Source organism: Panicum virgatum, chromosome 8N (assembly GCF_016808335.1).
Source record: "Panicum virgatum strain AP13 chromosome 8N, P.virgatum_v5, whole genome shotgun sequence".
Taxonomy (NCBI): domain Eukaryota; kingdom Viridiplantae; phylum Streptophyta; class Magnoliopsida; order Poales; family Poaceae; genus Panicum; species Panicum virgatum.
Genome location: NC_053152.1, coordinates 13,737,212 through 13,751,033, shown reverse-complemented (window position 1 = coordinate 13,751,033; position 13,822 = coordinate 13,737,212). Strand labels below are relative to the sequence as shown.

At 42.2% G+C, this 13,822-nt stretch overlaps 1 protein-coding gene across 1 annotated transcript; it reads right to left on the bottom strand.

The window, feature by feature from the left end:
• Positions 1–7,171: 7,171 nt before the first annotated feature.
• Positions 7,172–11,169, bottom strand: LOC120686887 (aquaporin SIP1-1-like). Its single transcript, XM_039969080.1, has 3 exons — positions 10,721–11,169; positions 10,358–10,636; positions 7,172–7,542 (listed from the first exon to the last, which is right to left on the bottom strand). Exons 1-3 carry the CDS (start codon positions 11,033–11,035, stop codon positions 7,387–7,389), a joined length of 750 nt encoding a protein of 249 aa, XP_039825014.1. The 5' UTR covers positions 11,036–11,169; the 3' UTR covers positions 7,172–7,386.
• Between the last annotated feature and the right edge of the window lie 2,653 nt (positions 11,170–13,822).

Below are 13,822 nucleotides of genomic sequence, written 5' to 3'. Positions count from 1 at the left end.
CTTGTACCCGCATATTAGTTTTCTTTGGCACACCCTTTACTTTCGTTTTGCACATGCAATTATCCATAATTTGCGTAATTATTTATTTCAAAAAGATAATAATTGACATCATTGTTCATCCATAATTTGCGTCACTATTTGTTTCAGAAAGATAATAATTGACATCATTGTTTTGTGGATGGAAAAGAAAGACGTGTATTATTTTTAGAAGAAAAATAAATGACATCGTTGCTTGATGGAAGGAAAATTAAATATGTGCATGTGGCACGTACATCTCCACTAGTTGAGGAATTAAATTGAGTGAAAATTTCAAGGATCAAATGAACAAATTGGATTATTCAAGGAGGTTAAATGAATTTTTCCCTATATAATATTGCGAAATTTCAGTCTTGATATTTATTTGAGTTATAGTACTTGAACTTGTATATGTTGTACTAGAATTATTTGAAGTTTCAATATCTCCTTGGCTATATACAGAGTCATCTAGTGCATTGAGATTGAAGTTATAGTGTTAATGTGAATCAAAGAGATTAAAATAGGGAAGGATTTGATGTGCATTGATATCAAAGTTAAAGAGTTAATGAATCTAAGAGATTAAATAGGAAAGGAATTGATGTTCATTGAGATTGATGGTGGAGAGTTAATGAATCAAAAAGATTAAAATGGAAAGATGATGGTACATGAGCTAGTAAAAATTTAAATATGGGCGACACATCAATGGATGTTTAGCTCGACTTCCTCCTTTGTAACGAGTGAATAATAATCATGCTCTAACGTAATATGCCACCAAACATCAATTAGAATATCTCATGTATCTCTATACCATAAAAGTTGAAAGAATTGAAATCTTTTTTCATCAAAATTAGACCCAACTTACTCCTCACAGAGATCCCCTTTTGACAGCCCAAAAGTTTGAGAAAGGGGATGGAGAACCATGAAATTGATAGAAGGAAATATTTCCACCCAAAAGCAAAAACAATTTTTTTTCACCAAAGCCTTGTACATACCCATCCAATGTACCCAGGGCATGGAGCACCCTCACACGCATAATTAAGAGAGAAAATTGATCCCCACATATTTCTTTCCTTATGCACAATAGGAAATAGAGTAGCATAAATGGAGGTGCATAAATTAAGTAGAATAGATTCTTTCCATACTAAATATATTAAGATATCCTTATCAATCAATCAAGGGGATGATTGCAACATCAAGACGCACGCTGTTAAGGGAGAAAATTTATCCTTGCATATTTCTTTCCTTATGCACAAACTAGACTTATGGATATTTCTTTCCTTACATATGAATCACTTATACGGATAAATAGAAAATAGAGTAGTATAAATGAAGGGGTATAAATTCTTACCACACTAAATCAAGATATCCCTATCAATCAATCAATCAAAGGGCTAATTGTAGGTTCCCTGATTGTGCAGAAAGCCTTTCCAAAAGCATGATGTCTCCCTGCCTTCCGTCACCGCACCCATAAAACCATACACCTCTAGGGTTAATCGTTCACCCTATTGTTGCCACTACCGCGCCAAGAAGCTGCTACCATCTGATTTTTTCTTTCAAGATAGAACCTCTCAGCCGATCAGAAGGGGGCTAAAGCTATGCCAAGCATTTACTGCCACAAGAGCAACAGGACGTCGCATTCATCGTCAAGGTCGGCCTCCTACCCATGTTGCAATGTTTGTTCTAATAGCAGTTTTATGTTGTTGGTTAGGCAGAATGTGTTGTTCATCAGAATGTTGAAATCACGTCTTAGGTCACCGGCGTCCCACATCATCTGTGTTTCCCTGGTCATCACTGCCCGCATTCCCTTGTTCTCCCTTCCCTTCTAACGTTGCACATTGCGTGGTCGTTAGCACCAGTGCCTGTTGTCCTAGAGCTCACCGACCCTCATTGTCCCTAGAGGTCAACAACACCCCTATCTATCTAGAAGCCGGCCCTAGAGGTACAAATTAAGTTGCGCTAGTCATTTTGTCGGTGGATGCAATCTATACTGTAAAGGATGAAAGAATAATTGAAACCCTTTCTTATCAAAATTAGGCCCACCGTATTCCTCGTAGAGGACCACTTGTCAGGGCTAAGAGAGTACCAAAGTTAGGAGAAAGCCTCGAAACCACACTTTACAAAATAAATATACTCAAAAGTCAAATTTTTTTCACCTATAAGCTCACCCGTCGATCCAACCGCAACCCCTCCACCTGCCCCATGCCTTCCCTCTCCACCCCCTTAATCATAGGGCTAACTAATGCTAATTTCTTATCATTTTGGAAAAATAAGATAAGAAGATTCCCTATCATTTTGGAAAAAAAAATTAGAGGAGGCGAGAGACTTGCCTATTATTTTGGAAATAAATTCAAAGAGGTGAGAGACTTGCCTATCAAGCTAATTGATTCAACTCCATTTGAAAACAGATAGGCTATGTTCGGGGATTAACTTTTATAATCTTGGTCCATCCAATTAGGAAATATATTGACCGACCAATAAACTTTCATACAAAGGCCAATAAATGCATAGGGATCACTGTGTAGATATATTGAAAGGAATCGGGTGCTCATAGCCTAAGAGGAGGAGGGGTGAATTAGGCAAATGAAAATCTTAACATATGGCTCCAACTAATTTGCACAAAATATAAACTAAATCATCCTATCTAGGTGTGCAACTATGGTTCAACTAGTGTGAAACTCTCATCCCAATACAAGTTTTGCAACCTATAGCCAATCATAGCTTGATGCTACTCTATGAAATTAAAGTCACACAAGTTACAATAAGAAATGCAGAAGCTTAAATAGGGATGAGAGAAAGCAAACTCTTGATGTGAGATTTATCCTGTGGTTCGGTTAGGCACAAAGCCGCTCCTACTCCAGGTTGTTGAAGCACTCTATCAAGAGTATCACTTCTCGGCCACCAAGTCTCTTCCGGGACTCTTCTTGCGTTGTCACCAAGGCTTGCAAGTCACCACAGTCACCTTGGTCCCGGGTTCCACTAAGGAGCTTCTCCACGAAGGATGAGGGTCTCCACGTCCCCCGCACAAAGATGTCGATGTCGTTGCACACCAAGATGGAGGCTCGTTGATGTTGCCAAAGAGCCACCAAGACTCCAAGGATGACCGGCACACCGAGTACAAGTGTTGGTTCACTCTAGAACCATAGCACAAGGCACAACACCTTGCTCACTCACTCACTCAAGAGCTAATCTAGCACTAACACTCTCAAAGCTTGTGCTAAACCTAAGGATTTGATCAAGTAGCTCTTTGGTTGGCTTGGAGAACTTCTCTAGTGTGAGTGTAGGTTCTCTGAACTCCAGCAACTTGAAAATGGCCGGAGTGAGGCACTTATATAGGCCACCAACTCGAAGTAGCCGTTTGTAGCCGTTGTCCCCTTTTTTTGCGTACGCATCGGAACTTCCGATGGGGGGGGGGGGTCGTCCGACCTTCCAGTCACACTGCGCCTGAATAGTAGTCGTTGGCGGTCTGAGAGCTGACGTGGTAGCCATCGGAAGATTTGATGCATTGCTCCGACGGGGCATCGGACTTTCCGGTGCCGAAGAGATTCCTGATCAGCTTCCCTGAGATGCTGACGTCATTGCTTCAACGCCTTCCTCCGATGGGCATCGGACTTTCTGGTGATGAAGGCTCTGCTGCTGCATCCTTGACATGCTCTCTGTGTGAAAGTCTGGTGCTTAGTCTGATGCCTAATATTGGGGGGCATCAGAACTTCCGATCATAAAGAGACTTCCAACTGAATTCAAACACCAGTGAATATTAGCACCATCCTAAGGCGTCGGACCTTCCGGTCAGGGGGCCATCGGATGATCCGATGGCCCACCGGAACTTCTGGTGGTACAGAAAATCCAGTTTCCTCCTACTTGTCCAACTCGTCGTAGCGGTCATTTGGACGTCTCAGATATGGTTTGAACATCATCCATGGGACCTAAAAATTCCTACAAATATGATTTTGCAAATTTGTTAGTCTCATTGATTGCGTTATCACTCGATCACCAAAATCAATCGAAATGGCCTAAATGGAGTCATGTTCGTTATATATACTAGTGGATGTGCACGTGCCACAGGCACGTGTTTAAAGAATAATTATATTTAAAAATATTATTATGCAGTAGCTATTATAGTATAGAGTACAAAATAATAAGGAGTAATACTAATACAGAGTAATTGTAAACTGAGACACAAATATTATTTTAGAATAATAAAACTTAAACATACTTCACAATATATATATATATATATATATAATCTTATTCACACTCAATAAAATTCTAACAAGAATATATATAAGAATAATCTCATAAAAGGACATCTGTCACATAAGTAAATAATTTGAAATATAATTCTAGTCCCACATGCAGTATGGACCAGCAAATAAATTATTGTTATCTCTATTCTTTCTTCTTGAACAAACATGTCATTGGAACAAACAAAACATGATAACGAACCTCCTGATTGCTTCTCCGCCTTACTTCGATCATAGTTTTCCCTTTTCCTTGCATTAAGTGCCTTCTTATCAAATGGCATATTTGCATAGCAATCTCTAGCTTTTTGATGCCTTATGTTTCTCAGTTCATCATCTGCACAGCAATTCACGCGTAAATTTTATTTGAAAACAGAATGCATCATCAGAGGATATTGTGGAACTCACCGTCTTCATGAATTCTTGCTCTTTTATTAATATTAGAACGCAAAACCTGTTTGGGTGCGTTCGTTATATCTCCAAGCGGTGGACGTTGATCCATTGTAGAGTAGCTAGTAAATTTTCTCTTCGGATAATTGCTCCAGAGTACACGGCAACCTGCTAGTCTTCTATACAAAAGCAAATATTGCATTTGCTTCAAGGACATAGCATCATTTCATTCAATCTGAGAATATAGGTGGAGATATTATCTATAAGCTTATCCATTACAATTATTGGTCACGTTATCTACTAAAGTAACTACTCTGACAATATTTTATATTTTTATCCATGGGAGAAATGGAATAAGAATATGATAAATCTATGGAGCTTCGTGAAATTCAGATCTCACCTCACCCTCAACACGAACAAGGCCTATGCTTAGCAGAAGCCAATCACTGCTTTGAAGGAGCAAATAGTCAAAGACCTACCACTAAAGAAAAGATTTAGCGAAAGGGGCAATCAAAGCCGACATCTACAAAGACAGCCTGCCCAAGCAGAACTCACAGCTTCAAAGCATGAGTGACAAAAAGAAATAGAACTGTTAACATTATTTACCTCTGTAGTATGCACATCAATAGGCCTGCATGATAAGTGCTTCACTCAAACTGCAATGCACAGAAACCTAATCTAGCTCAATGCAATAAAAAATTAGTGACAATTTGAGTTCTCTCATCTATTTATTACAGTAGCTTGAATCTAGTTGTTAGTGGTACATCCTATACAAAAACAAATATTGCATTTCCTTCAAATTTCAGGGAAACACTGCTAGTGATGCTCACTGAATATCGTGGTCGGCACGTACCGTGATTGCCTCAATTGTGGCTGAGCGTCGTCATGCAGGGTTTTGGCCGAGCTTCGTCGCCAACGTCAGTGCCGGTACGTTTCTCTGGCCAGAGTTACGGCCACCTCCTGCGGCACTGTACCGTATCTCCGCGACTGTTGGGGTTCCGGCGGCGTCCGGCGTTGTCCGTGCAGGCCGCGCGCCGGTGGGGGACGCACGCAGCTCGGCAGCTGCGTCGGCGCGGCACGCGCGGGCCGAGGGCGTGCGTCGTCGGTGGCGGCGGCGCGGAGGGGATGTCGAGCCTACACCAGTCGCAGGATACGCAGAGCAGTCGTAGCGTCGGCGAGAAGCGGAGGAGCTCGGGCAGCGGCAGCGGGCTGGGGGTGTCGTCGTAGCCGGCGCGGCCGAACCTGGCGTCGCGGGCGCGGCAGTGGAGCTCGAGCTCCCGGAGGCCGTCGAGGGTGGCGACCGGAGCCAGCCGTCGATGGCGGGGAAGCCGCAGGAGTAGGTGTCCCAGGTGAGCGCGAGGCGGCGGCCGCGTGCCGCTCGTCCGGGGAGGCGGCGACGGATGCCGCGGCGGCTTCTGATTGTTTCTGGTTTCCACCGTTGATTCCTCCGTTGACCCGTTGATTTCCTGCGTTGCTTCCGTTGATTGGGTGCCAAAAAAAGGAACGGCGGGTATAAAGCGGCTCAGTGCCAAAAGAAAAGGGATCGGAGCGGAATCGCTCTGGAAACCAGCATTTTGTCGGTCCAACTCTTCCTGTCAACTATTTAGTCCTTACATATGGGCCATTAAGAGGTATTTTGTGAGATGGTGGGTAAACTAATTGTTGGTGGAAAATGGTTTAGAATGTTTCAACTTTTATAGTATAGATATAGATATCTTCTGTAATTGAATTTTCTTTCAATATGAAAAATATATAATTAAATTAACTTTTTAGTAGTTATTGATGTAATCAATTTTTTTTCAAATAATCTTTTCTCAACACATGTTTGTGGCATGTGCATCTCTACTAGTCTAGCAAAAGAGTATTTTTTTTTTGTTGCTGTTATATGACATACGCTGATATGCACTAGTTGGTATAGGGCCCAACGTGTGAAATGGGGAAAGTTTGCCCTTGGGATAGATAAGGAAACTTTCTCTATTAGAAGACCTAGAAGGATCTTACAATAATTTGAGCTCATATTGAAGTATACCAAGTACCATTGTTTTTTATCTTTCTATAGTGTAGAGAAAGTTTCAATTAAGGAAATTTTGCTCCTGGACATCCCTATCATGAGTCACATTAAATTTGTTGACATGCGCTACTTAATACTGTTTTTTTATGGATACATGCTGATTGGTTGTAGCATGCTAGCGGCAATAAACTATTCATTTTTGAATGGGCTTTAATTAATCAAAATCAACATAGGGGTGCTGACATGTGGGATTCAACCAACTGCCACATTAGTAGGACTAGGTTGGAGTTGGATACAAGGGTATTTGTTCTGTTCATATTCAATGAGTTTCTCTCTTCCACAAACCAAGACATGAAATTTCTATACTTGCGGTATTTTGTAACTAAGTATTCAGTAGCAAAACTAACATTGAACAATGTTGGATATACATCAAACTCCACATATATGAGATGTCCAAGGGCAATTTTTTTATAACTTTCAGTTGAGGTTGATAATTTGTCATACTCATAAAGAAAGAAAGGACAAGTAAGACATATTGATTAACCTAAATTCATATTATACAAATAAATTATTGATGACAAATATGCAACAGTGCACAACACCAGGTTTGTGGTAAGTTGAGGAAATCAAATACATCATAAGCTTATTTGATATTCCTCTGTTTGCCGATTTCTTCAAAACTAGCATCCACAACAAAATGATGACTATATCTGAATCCAGGATTGAACTTGATCACGCTTTCTTGGTCTTGGGCTTAGGTGGCGATGGTAGGAACGCTGCTCTGAAGACCCACCCAGCAAGCATGGCCCCAATAAAGGGGCATATCCAGTACACATATAGCTGCTCCCATGTGTTGTGCCAATTGTTAACATATGCCCAGCCAAATGCCTGTTCATGATAATTGACCAAAACACAAATTATGAAGAAATTAGGAAACCAAATGCTTGTTTTGGAAACTTTATGAAAATAGAGACAAACAAAAGATATATCTTGATGCTTCTTAAAAGGAAAAGTAACTTAAAATATGTTCTTATCAGATCAGTAAACATACAGTATATATTCAGAAGCAATACTGTGTGAATCATACTTATAAAAATCTAATGTCGTTTAAAATCAACACAAGTATGAAATATGCTTTCATAATGTCATCGATAAAAGAACCTATCTACATTTGTGGTGATTTCCTTTGGACTAAGATCTATCCTAGGCTTCACTTCAACAAATTGTCGTTTAGCTGCCCTTTCATGAGTGCTTCAAGTATACCTAGAGCCAAAAGCTTCAATATGATACTGCTGTAGCTGTTTGCTGAGTAAGTGCTTGTGGTTTGGGTCATTTCAGTTCACAGCAAGAAGGCTTGAGTAGTCGAGCTTTACTCTTACCAGTTCACCGAACAACCAAAGTAAGGCAATGGCTGCCACTGGGGGCTGCAGATGGGTTATTTGTAGTGCTACGGATAAGCAATTATTGATAATAGGTAACTAATATTGGAGATGCTACAGGTAGGACCATCACTTTGAAATGGCGCATAGATACACACAGAAGTTCAGAACTTCTGGTGGTGCATTGGTCTGTAACAACCAGCTATTTGAGTGGCTTTTGAATATCACACCTTACTATGGCAAGCAACCCAGTGACATTGCTCCCCCCCTCGTTTTATTTGCAACATTTAACTTGTCATGGTCTCAATGATACAACGTTGACTATTACTTTTTATAACTTTACTTCAATCTAATAGCAAAATTACAATATCATAAAATTATTTCAGTGAACAAACTATAGTATAATGTTTATGCACCCTAAATACCTAACTTTAAACAAAAAGGCTGTCTCCAATTTTTTAATAAAAAGTTATATATTAACAAACATTTAATTTGGTTACTCCTACGGTTTTCAAGTCTATACTATAAAGATCGAAAATAATTGAAAATATTTGTTACTCAAATCGGCTCCGCCGTACCCCTCACATTGGACCCACATGTTGGAGTTGAGGGAGGTAGGAGGAGGTGGAGACCCATAGAAATCATATATTAGAGGATATTTCTGCCCAAAAACAATATTTTTTCTCACCTAATACGTTCATACCCGCCCGCCCGTGCCTGTGCTGTGTTAGATCAGATGCTACGGGAGATCCAGGGGGACACGATAGGTGCTTGGACTTAAGGACGAGCTCTGACCGAGATTAAGAATCGGACACGTATTTGATCCAGGGAGACATGATAGATGCTTCGATCGACTTGAGGATGAGCTCTGACCAAGCCTAAGGATCGGACACGTATTTGATTAGCCCACCGTTTACTGACTTTCAATGCCAAACAATGTGGCAGCGACGGGTCCACCGTCCGTGTAACCATGAATGAATATAGATTTCTCCGGTAGTTGTGTGATAGTTGTAATCTAATTAGTTGTGCTTAGACCGATAGATCTTATTTGTGTCCTTTGAGGGAAAAAAAGTCCTTTTTTGTGCTTCAGAGTTCTTGCAAGAATAACCATGAGACTTCTGCTATGTGTTTAGATCCTAAAATTTTACACCCAAAAAACGTCACATCGAATATTTGGATACATACATGGATTATTGAATAAAATCTATTTACACAACCTTTTGCACAAATGGGTTGTAAATCGCGATACAAATCTAATAAGCCTAATTAATTAGTGATAATAAATAATTAGCAGATGATTATTGTGAGATTTGGTCCATCCATGAAATTAAGCAGCTGGTTTCTTGAATCGACCCATGTTAGACTATAATTGAATTGATTGTGATTCATTTTCATTCTCATTAGTCTTAATAGTACAAATGCGGACATGTTAAAAGCTAATTAGATTTTAAATCACGTGCATGTCGCACGTGCATCTATGCTAGTATAGGAAGTTTACGACACTAATTAGCTTATTCTAAATGTCATGTATTTGAAAATAGAGGGAGTCTTTCATAAAGATAATATGGTGCTGTGTTCACTTTGGCAAAAAGAAAAAGGAAAGAATGAATGAGTCGATGGGACCAAGATTGCTCTTTAAGCATCTTGGAGACCTGGACTGCACAGGCGCAGATGGCAATTCAAAAGGAAAAATTAATAACCAGAAATTGCTGCACAAATGCTTTGGAGACTTGGCGTTGCAATTTGTCCAGATATTTTTTCTCTAAATAGTATCATGATGTCAAACTATAATTATTAAAAGAGTGATTTTGTACCAAATGTGTAAACTATACTTCTGACAGCATGTTATCTTTTATGTTTTAACAAAAAAGGTTTCCTAAGTAGCTAAAATAGAAAGCTTTGTGGTCCTAAGGTATGAGTTTTGGCCCTGAGTCTCTGACAATCCCCAAGAACATATAATTGCTAGCATTTCATTTCTATATACCCACTCCGGTTGTTTGTACTTAGGTTTGTTAATGGTACTTTGAAAAGTGCACAAGCCAAAGAGGGAGGAGCATACAGAAAGAAAGCATTTGCTTTGGTTTGTCTCATGCCCTGCATCTATATATGCCATAGTATGTAATCATGTTCTTCACTTTGGTGGAACAAAGAATTTTATTTTTTGAAAGAATTTTTTTGCTTGTTAACAAAATTGACAGCAAGAAAGATATAATATAGGGTGTTGCAATTTTCCCTGAAGATAATGATGGGGACTGACATTGGAAATTAATAACGAAGCACAAGCAAATCGAATGGAGATTGAATAGGAAAGGTAAGATACTGACGTTGGCTGGGTTCATGGACGGCCCCGTGTACTCTGCGCCGGCGAGGATGAGGCTGACAATGGAGACGGAGAGCATCAAGATCCTGAGGACGGTGTAGCGGGGCCCCTTGACGATGACCCAGAGCACGGCCAGGGTGACGAAGAAGGTGAGCACCCCTTCGGCGAGGGCGCCGGTGTGGGGATCCACCTTGAGCGCGGGCCACGCGGCCGCGAGCGTGTGCTTGTACTGCGCCGGCATCAGCTCCGAGATCGCCAGGGCGCCGCCCACGGCGCCGGCGGCCTGACAAGACAACTCGATTCATGGAGGGGGTGGGTGGGCACGTGATGAGGGGAGAAAGGAAAAGGAGTCGATCGATCTCGCAACCTGCGCCGGGAAGCGGAGCGCGACGGAGAAGAGGGAGGGGCTGTCGAGGCCGGCGGCGTAGGAGGCAGCGAAGTCGGTGGGGTTGAAGCTGGCGCCGCCGAGCGCGCCGCAGAGGCGGTCGAAGGCGAAGAGGAGCGCCGCGAGGAGGCATGCCGTGACGAGGAGCGCGCAGTGGCCGGCGCCGGCGCCCTCCTGCACCCCGAGGAACGACGTGACGGCCGCCGTGGCGGCGCCAAGCGCTGAGGCGCACAGCACCCACAGGAAGGTCACCACGGCGTCCGCGGCCGCCGCGCGCGCCGCCGCCCCCATCGTCATCGGCGCCCGCTCGCGCTCGCTGCTCGATCGGGGATTTGGAATTTGGAAACTGCAACTCGATCGGTCACTCCAGTCGACGAAAGAAGGGTCGACACGAGCACGGTCTCGCCGTGCCCATAGTCACCTCTCTCTCTCTCTCCACGGTGCCAAGCTTATCTGTATACTAGTTTTTTAATCTTTTTCTACGCAAAAAATGTTTTTTAATCTTTTCTTCACTACTAAAAAACTCAGCCGGGTGGGGTATGACGGCCCCCATCCGTTCTTCCTTAGGAGGAAGCGACAACGGCTTTCTCCCCGGCCGAGAAACCTCCTGAATCCTGGCCTATGCCCACTGGGCCCAAGCCCCTACTCATGCCCAGCGAGGGGGTTTTTTTACCCCACGGCCCCGGAAATTCGTCCCCGTGGGGAATCGAACTCCGCCCGTGGGGGTGCCGCCGGTTCGCCTTGACCACTTGGTCTAAGGGCCATTGGCATTTTCTTCTTATGATGAGGAAATTGTATACTTGCCACTTGTTTGACCTACTAGTTAATAAACACCAAAGTCTTTGTGTTTACGCTGGGGTAGTTGAAGTATGACTCAGTATTTAGATAAGGACTTTAGTTATTTTTAACGGTCCCGTTTGTTTTCTCTCAGATTATACAATCTAGCTTATGGTCTTGTTTTCTTATTTCATATTTGATTATTGAGTGTCATATTACATTTTATCATGTTGTTCCTAGATAGTAAGTTAGATTATACTCCCTCCATTTCAAATTATTAGTCATTTTGAGTTTTCTAGATATATGAATTTTGATGTGCATATAAATATAATATATATCTATGCATAATAAAAATAAAAACTATACGTACATTATGATTTTGGACGGGGAATATAATTTAGAGGACAAACAAACAGGATATAGAGTGTCACGAAATAATTCAACAAAATGAAATAGAGGGTCATAACTTTGCTCGTGTTTGTCAAATGATAACAAGAGGCATGGAATTTAACACGGTCTAAGATAGTGAAATCCGGGAGGTAGTTTTTTTTTTCCTGAAATTAAATTGATGCACACCATATCATACAATATATTATTAGCATAAATTTATACTGTATATGTTGATCCCGCTGAACGGTCTAAATGTCAGATTCGGGACATGTACAAGCCGGCACGGCACCATCAGTGCTTTGAGCGAGAGGAATGCATGGCAGCGGCCATGATAACAGCGTCAGCGTCAAAAGAGAGGCCGGAGCCGGCTGCCCAGATTAGGTTTGCTCACCAGTAGAAAACCCGCCAAAAGTCCACCCCAAAAGTCCACTCCAGGAGGTTAGAATGTCCGAACATCTTCACAATTGGACTGTCTGCCAAGGTAGCGCGGATGGTCCACCCCCTAACTTTGAAATGCGAGGTTGAACGGCGGACAGTCCGCCAGTCACTTTGAAGTTTTGTCCAGCATCATTTTCAACACTGGTACTTGAAGTTTTTGTACTGCGGATGGTCCATCCCTAGGGCGCGAACGGTCTGTGAGAACTGTAACGGTCGACTCTGACACATAATCATTGCAGTTTTATTTCATCTTGAGCGTTTTTCTTTTTTCGCTATTTTTAGATATGTTTCATGCGATTTTCGATCCGCAGGTTATACTCTATTTTTTTGCAAACTTATTTTTGGATCTGCTAATCTTTACGATCGTGAATCTATAGCTCGAGTTTTGCTTCGACTCGTAATGATTTGAGTGAGTATTTTGGGTCCAAAGATCCGGAGTTCTTTTGTTTTTTCCATTTTCTTTTCTTCTATTTTTTTAGCCGCAGGAGGAGCGCCTTGCGCGAGGGAAAGAACTCAACAGCAGCACACGCAGCGCTGCGCTAGCGACGGCGCCGACTACGCGCGCGCTACGGCGACGCACAGCCGGCGTGCCACGGGCTTCCGGCGTCGCGCGGCGGCGGGCGCGGTTTTTTTTTTTTTGTTTTTGTTTTTTACAAAAATATATTTTCGTTTTCGAAATTTACAGGAATATACTCTGGCAATCCCGCTGCCGGGCGGCCGGGACCTGGTCGCCCCGCTGCAGGGCGGCAGGGGCTTTTCTGCAAAAAAATCGTGAAAATTTTTACAGAAAAGCCCCTGGAGGACCGGTCGCCCGGCAACAGGGCGACCGGCTCCCCCATCCTTATATAAGGGTTGGCTGGTCCCCTCACCCCTTATTTGTATCACTAAAATTCCAGAAACGAAGAAAAGAGAGAGAGGGAGGGAGAGAGGCGAAGCCCTGCCGGATTTTCGAGCCGGCGACTGCAGGTAACCAAAATTCTTCTACGCTTTATAAATAAATTATGTTGTAATTATTTTTTTTGATATAGTAGATTAGCAATCAGTTTAATATCATTAATGTGTGGCCAGATATGTCGAGCAAGCTTCGTTTTCAAGTTCATTATGGTGACTACTATATTTCTCATGATGCGTATGGAGTAAATCTATCAGCTTTTGAACGCATAGAGTGCGGAATAGATAAACTCTTAGAGAGGAGTTTTGGTTCCATACGCAAATGCCTTCACGAGATATTCAATGTGAATCCAAAGACCCATTTCCTAACCGTTCAGACTATGACGAATTGGGCAACTGAAGAAGATTTCTGGGAGTTGATGCTTATAACAAATACCGAAGAATGTCGGACTTACATGCAAGCAGCTCTTGACCGCGGGTGGCCTCTTGTAATGCTAATTCAGATTCACCAAAAGGCAGCTCATTTTCATGAAGGGTCAACAAGTACATCATCTCATATGAACCAAGCAGTGGAACAAGAAAATGAAG